At 43.9% G+C, this 7,142-nt stretch overlaps 1 protein-coding gene across 1 annotated transcript; it reads left to right on the plus strand.

Moving 5' to 3' along the window:
• The first annotated feature begins 3,815 nt into the window (after positions 1–3,815).
• Positions 3,816–4,883, plus strand: CXCR2 (C-X-C motif chemokine receptor 2). The gene has a single exon (XM_052635861.1). It carries the CDS (start codon positions 3,819–3,821, stop codon positions 4,881–4,883), a length of 1,065 nt encoding a protein of 354 aa, XP_052491821.1. The 5' UTR covers positions 3,816–3,818.
• The last annotated feature ends 2,259 nt before the right edge of the window (positions 4,884–7,142 follow it).

Below are 7,142 nucleotides of genomic sequence, written 5' to 3' on the forward strand. Positions count from 1 at the left end.
TATTTGTGATCTCTGTGTTCTGAGAAGGTAATTTATCTGGCCCCCTTCACTTTGAGAGAGATACCATCTCAGAAAAGTGAAAGTTAAGAATTCTTTCACTCTAGAGGAAAGGGGCATTGTTCTTCTAGTTTCTCCGAACCTCATTCTGCCTTCTTCTTTGCTATGTATGATTGACAGTAACAGTTTCTTCTGCTAAAGAGGAAAACTTCCTAGGACTTTCGTATTGATGCTGACGATGATATTACTGATTTAATATTTCTATTTCCTTTACACTTATGCTGTTGTTGTTTATTAGCTAAGTTGTGTCCGACTCTTTGCGACCCCATGAATTGCAGCACACCAAGCCTCCCTGTCCATCACCAACTCCCGGATTTCACTCAAACTCATGTCCATCGAGTCGGTGATGCCATCCAGCCATCTCATCCTCTGTCGTCCCCTTTTCCTCCTGCCCCCAATCCCTCCCAGCAACAGAGTCTTTTCCAATGAGTCAAATCTTCGCATGAGGTGGCCAAAGTATTGGAGTTTCAGCTTTAGCATCAGTCCTTCCAATGAACACCCAGGACTAATCTCCTTTAGAAATCCCATGGACTGTAGCCTGCCAGACTCCTCTGTCCATGGGATTTCCCAGGCAGGAACACTGGAGTGTGTTGCCATTTCCTTCTCCAGGAGATCTTTCCAACCCAGGGATTGAACCCACATCTCCTGCACTGGCAGGCAGATCCTTTATCACTGAGCCATCAGGGAAGCCCAATACACCTTTTTTCTTTTTTATTGAAGTATAATTGATTTATAATGTTGTGCCAATCTCTGCTGTTCAGCAAAGTGACTCTGTTACACACACATACACATTCTTTTCTACACACCTTTGATTCATCTGTTGCAATTGAGATATAATCCACATGCAATAAAAGTCACCCATTTACAGTATACAATTCAGTGGGGTTTTGTATACAGACGGTCCCCAACTTACAATGGTTCAACTAACAATTTTTCATCTTTGCAATGCTACAAAAGTGATAGGCCTTAGCTGGAAACTGTTCTTTGAATTTGAATTTTGATCTTTTCCCAAGCAAGCAATGTACAATAAGATACTCTCTCATGATGCTAGGCAGCAGCCATGCAGTCAAGAGAATAAACTCATTGAAATCTTTTGTCTCTGGCTGTTTTCACTTAGAATAACGTTTTCAAGATTCACCCATGTTGTAACCTATATCAGTTCTTCATTACTTTTTTTGATTGATTAATATTCCTTGTATGTGTACACCACCATTTGCATATCTATTTATCAATTGATCAACATTTGAATTACTCCCACTTTGTGGCTGTATGCTGCTGAGAAGATTCACATACAAGTTTTTGAGGGGATATACACTTTCAATTCTCTTGAGTATACTAGGAGTGGAATTGCTGGATCATATGGTAACTCTATGTTTTAGCTTTCTTAACAGCTGTTTTCCAAAGCAACTGGACCATTTTATATTTCCACCAGCAGTATATAAAGGGTCCAACTTCTTCACATCCCATCACCATCATTATAGTCCTTACTTTATTATGATCATGCTACTCCAGTACTCTTGCCTGGCAAATCCCATGGATGGAGGAGCCTGGTGGGCTGCAGTCCATGGGGTCGCTAAAAGTCGGACACGACTGAGCAACTTCACTTTCACTTTTCACTTTCCTGCATTGGAGAAGGAAATGGCAACCCACTCCAGTGTTCTTGCCTAGAGAATCCCAGGGACGGCAGAGCCTGGTGGGCTGCCGTCTATGGGGTCGCACAGAGTCGGACACGACTGAAGCGACTTAGCAGCAGCAGCAGCAGCAGTGAGTATAAGGTAGTTCCTGAGCCTTCTTATTTTATATTCGTCTCTTTAACGCTGGGCACCATGTTGAGGTGAGTTACAGACTGGCATAGGGTCACGGAATGGCCGTATCTTGTTATAAAGAAATGATATGATAGTGATACAGTTTGTGGTTCAAAAGGAAGCTAATTCAGTAGCTGGTCACTTTAGTTTATTTCCTTTTGGAAAACTGGGATAATATTTCAGAGTGGCTGCAGCTTCCCCCGAAAGCTGGTTCTCTGCTACCCCCATAACAAGGGCAGAGCCCACAGAAGTTAGCTAGGGATAATCTACGGTAGGGTTGGGGATTGCTGGAGAGTCAGGTTTGGAAGAAGGCACCCGTGAGCAACACAGGAAGGATCTCCATCAGGATTGGGAAGCCACCCAAACAAGGATCATGTGTCTCCACCTGCCTTCTCTGCTTCCTGATGGCCCTCCTCCTTATGCTGGGAACATACTACCTTTCTCTGCTCACCCCTGCATGGCAGAATATGCCTGCTCAGAGCTCCCAAGACAATCTGCTACATTTCCATCCATGTGGAAATCCCTATGCTTATGGTTTTTAATATATTTTTTCAAACTACCCAAGTGTTCCCAGAGGAAGCCTCACATCAAAAGAAAAACTCTGGGTGGTACAACTTCCTTTTAGCTTGAGCATTCTGAAACCCTATGCTGCTATCACTCAGATTGTTTTTCCAGAACACTTCATTTTATTTTTTTCTAAACTTTAAACTTTTTACTTTGTATTGGGCTAATAGCTGATTAACAATGTCGTGATAGTTTCAGGTGAACAGAGAAGAAACTCAGCCATACATATATGTGTATCCATTCTCCCCCAAACTCCCCTCCCATCCAGGCTGCCACAGTGAGCAGAGTTCCATGTGCTATACAGTAGGTCCTTGTTGGTTATCCATTTGAAATGTAGCAGTGTATACATGACCTTCTGAAAGTCCCTAACTACCCCTTCCCCCCTTTCTCAGCCCCGGCAACCGTAAGTTCATTTTCTAAGTCTGTGAGTCTCTTTCTGTTTTGTAAGTTCATTTGTATCATTTATTTTTGTTTCCACATGTAAGGGATGTCATATGATATTTTTCCTTCTCTGTCTGACTTGTTCCACTCAGTATGACACTTTCTAGGTCCACTCATGTTATTGCAAACGGCATTATTTCATTCTTTTTAATGGCTTTAGGTAATATTCCATTGTACATATGTATATATATCACAACTTCTTTATCCATTCCTCTGTGGATGGACATTTAGTTTGCTTCCATGTCTTAGCTATTGTAAACAGTCCCACAATGAACACTGGGGTGGGTGTATCCTTTCAGATCATGTTTTTCTCCAGATATATGCCCAGGAGTAGGATTGCAGGGTCATATGGTAGCTCTATGTTTATCTTTTTAAGAAACCTCCATACTGTTCTCCATCGTGGCTATACCAATTTACATTCACACCAACAACCAGAGCAGTCCTTCCAAAATAACTTTCAGAAAGTTGGACAAAAGAATTCATCTCTTAGCTTTATAGTCAAGCTTTGATCTTTTTCTAGGGATTTAACCCAATTAGATTGCCTGCTTAATTCCCTAGGTTGAAAAATGAGTGATACCTCCTGTTTCTGACATTAAAAATCAGCTTCAACAGTCAAATGCTCACCTCCAAGGATCCAAGACAGCATGTTCTGTAGGGATTACAAGGGGAAGTTTCAAAAACGGTTTGGGCAATGTCATGGAAAGTGAGAAGAACCTCTCTGACATTGAAAGAAACTAAACGCTTCTTGTGAAATCATTTTTTCTAAATGTGTCTCCAAAACCTTAGAACTTTAGCGACTCCTTGAAGTGAAAGTTACCTCCATATAATGTACAAGCTAACACAAAGAATTCCATCTGAGATGTACAAGCTGTTGGGCTAGAACCTGAGGAGGTTTTACTGTGCAGTAACCCTGGTCTCTCCTCTTTAGGCTGAAACAAAATTACTTCAAATATGGATGGATTTAACTGGGATAATTACAGCGATGAAGATTTTGGCAATTACAGTTACAACACTGACCTGCCCTCTATTCTACCAGACTCTGCCCCATGTCGGCCAGAATCTCTGGATATCAATAAGCATGCTGTGGTCATCATCTATGCCCTGGTCTTCTTGCTAAGCCTCCTGGGAAACTCCCTGGTGATGCTGGTCATCTTGTACAGCCGGGTCGGTCGCTCTGTCACTGATGTCTACCTGCTGAACCTGGCCATGGCTGACCTGCTCTTCGCCATGACCTTGCCTATCTGGGCCGCCTCCAAGGCAAAGGGCTGGATCTTCGGCACACCCCTGTGCAAGGTGGTCTCACTCCTGAAGGAAGTCAACTTCTACAGCGGTATTCTACTGCTGGCCTGCATCAGCATGGACCGCTACCTGGCCATTGTCCATGCCACACGCACGCTGACCCAGAAGCGGCACTGGGTCAAGTTCATATGTTTAGGCATCTGGGCCCTGTCCGTGATCCTGGCCCTGCCCATCTTCATCTTCCGCAGGGCCATCCACCCACCCTATTCCAGTGCAGTCTGCTACGAGGACATGGGTGCCAATACAACGAAATGGCGAATGGTGATGAGGGTCCTGCCCCAGACCTTTGGCTTCCTCCTGCCCCTGCTGGTCATGCTTTTCTGCTACGGACTCACCCTGCGCACACTGTTTTCAGCCCAAATGGGGCAGAAGCACCGGGCCATGCGGGTCATCTTTGCTGTCGTGCTTGTCTTCCTGCTCTGCTGGCTGCCCTACAACCTGGTCCTGGTCATGGACACCCTCATGAGGGCCCAGGTGATCACCGAGACCTGTCAGCGTCGCAACGACATTGGCCGGGCCCTGGATGCCACGGAGATCCTGGGCTTCCTGCACAGCTGCCTCAACCCTCTCATCTACGTCTTCATTGGCCAGAAGTTTCGCCACGGACTCCTCAAGATCATGGCCATCCATGGCCTGATCAGCAAGGAGTTCTTGGCCAAGGATGGCAGGCCTTCCTTTGTTGGCTCTTCTTCAGGGAACACGTCTACTACCCTCTGAGACCCCACATGGGGCTCCTTGCTTCCCCTCAGCAAGCCCCGTGTCCTCTGGCCATTCACAGTCCCATGTCAAGGCAGCTCCCCATTGTGGTTACAGGAAGTTGCTGAGGCCATGTCCCTAACAGGCCCCCATCACATGGATTAGACAGCCTGTCCTGGGCCCCACCTCTTGCTGTAATTACCATGTCAACTGATAGAGCTTGGTGCATCCTACCACTGAGCCCACAGTGCTCTATCTTCTGGCAGACATCCTTTGAAGATATTCTTTTCAGTGATTACAAGAAGTTCCCACTATTGGGAACCATTAATGTAAAACACCATTTCTTACTTCCCTAGCTCTCCCTCTCCTTGTCTGCCGGCAAGTCCCCTTCCCTTGAGAGAGGGTGAAAATGCAGACATTCTCTTTCCAAGAGTCCCTTAAGGTAAGAGTGGCCATATCATCTTGTTCTGATTTGTAATACTTAAAAGCAATAGTGTGCTGGTAAGCCACTCTCCTGGGGGAAAAAAATCTTGATTTGTAGCATTTGTCATGTGCCATGGTATATATAACTACTCCCACCATAGTCAGTTTCAAGGGTGATGGTATTTAGCAATGAGCTCAAAAAATCTAGAAAATGTAATAATCAACTTTCACCATCTGGTACAAACTGGTTTCAGTGCATCATTGTCTAAGAGGAAGTCTGCTGGGGCCAGGAGACCCCTGGAAAGTGTTCCTGATTTGAGAGAGAGTGACACACCCTTGGTTCTTGACTTTGAATATGGTTGTAGAATACCTTCTGTTGAGGCAGCCACTTTGTAACAATGATGCAAAAAATATACCCAACACACTTAGGCTGATGGAGTCAAACAATAAAAAGAACCTGAGAATAAAGAGCCCAAAGTAAACCCACTGTAAATAATCAAACGATTTTTAACAAGGATACCAAGACTATTCAATGGGAAAAGGATAGTCCTTCAACAAACTGTGCTGGGAAAATTAGATATCCACTTGCACAGAATGAAAATGGACCTTTACCTTACATCAGACACAAAAATTGACTCAAAATGGATTGAAGACCTAGCATTAGAACCACAACTATAAAACTCTTTGAAGAAACCATAGAGGGAAAGCTTCGTGTCATTGGATTTGGCAATGATTCCTTGGATATGATGCCAAAAGCACAATTAACCAAAGAAAAAATAGTTTAATTGGACTGTATCGAAGTTTAAAACTTTTGTGTGTCAAAGCCAGACACAAATATTATGTTTCCCGTTATATGAAGTGCCAAAAATAGTGACATTCATAGACACCAGAGGCTAGGGAAAAGGGGGATGTGGGGAATTATCCTTTAATGGGTCCAGGATTCAGTGTGGAATGATGTAAAGGTTCTGGAGATGGACAATGGTGATGACTAAACAACAGCATGAATGTACTTAATGCCTCCAAGCTATACATTTTAAAAGGGTAAAATGGTAAATTTTATGTTAGTATATTTTGCCACAATCAAAAACAAAAAAAATCTAGTTCTAAAAAGGCAAACTTGATCCACTGGAACCACCTACCTATAACTTCTTAAGTGAGATAATTAAATGTCTATTTTGTGTAAATTACTTTTAGTTGGGTATTACATTACTTGCAACAAAAAGCACCCCAAGTGCTACAGATAGGTCGGGCAAGGGCGAGCAGAGGTCTTCAGTGAGGGTCTTTATAATAAATAAATCCTTTTGCTGTTTATGGAGTACACAGAGAGAAGGTCTAAAATCAAGATGGCGGCTGGTATTTCCTCCTTCTTCCCCAGCCCAAGCCTGCTGCTGAACACATATTACAGAAGGCAACGTATCCTGGGATCTTCTTCTGGGTCTTGTTTCCCTGGGTGAAACAATAGTCAAGAGTGTCAAGGGTGGGACTTAGAACTGCCTAGAAAGTCTACCAAATCAGCTGGATTGAGTAGCCAAAAGTCAGAGGGCTCTCCTGAGGTCAGCCAGTGACTCCCACTTTGAGTCCCCCTTCACTCTCTTCTCTCTCCCACCCAAAAAAAAAACACACACACACCCAACATTCAGGTTTGACAAAATGCCACACTCTTGCAGAATGGAAAAATGACTATGTCACCCAGACAAAACAAACAATTGAACTCATTTCTTCAACCGTATTAAGAGCCTACTGTTCCAGAGCTTTGGGTAAGGCAACAATCAAAACAGCCTGAGCCTCACACTGACACAGCCCCTCTTCACAGGGCTTGACTCTGAAAGGTCTTGGGTGGGAGGGGCTCTGGGTCCA

This window comes from Budorcas taxicolor, chromosome 2 (assembly GCF_023091745.1).
Source record: "Budorcas taxicolor isolate Tak-1 chromosome 2, Takin1.1, whole genome shotgun sequence".
NCBI classification, from domain to species: domain Eukaryota; kingdom Metazoa; phylum Chordata; class Mammalia; order Artiodactyla; family Bovidae; genus Budorcas; species Budorcas taxicolor.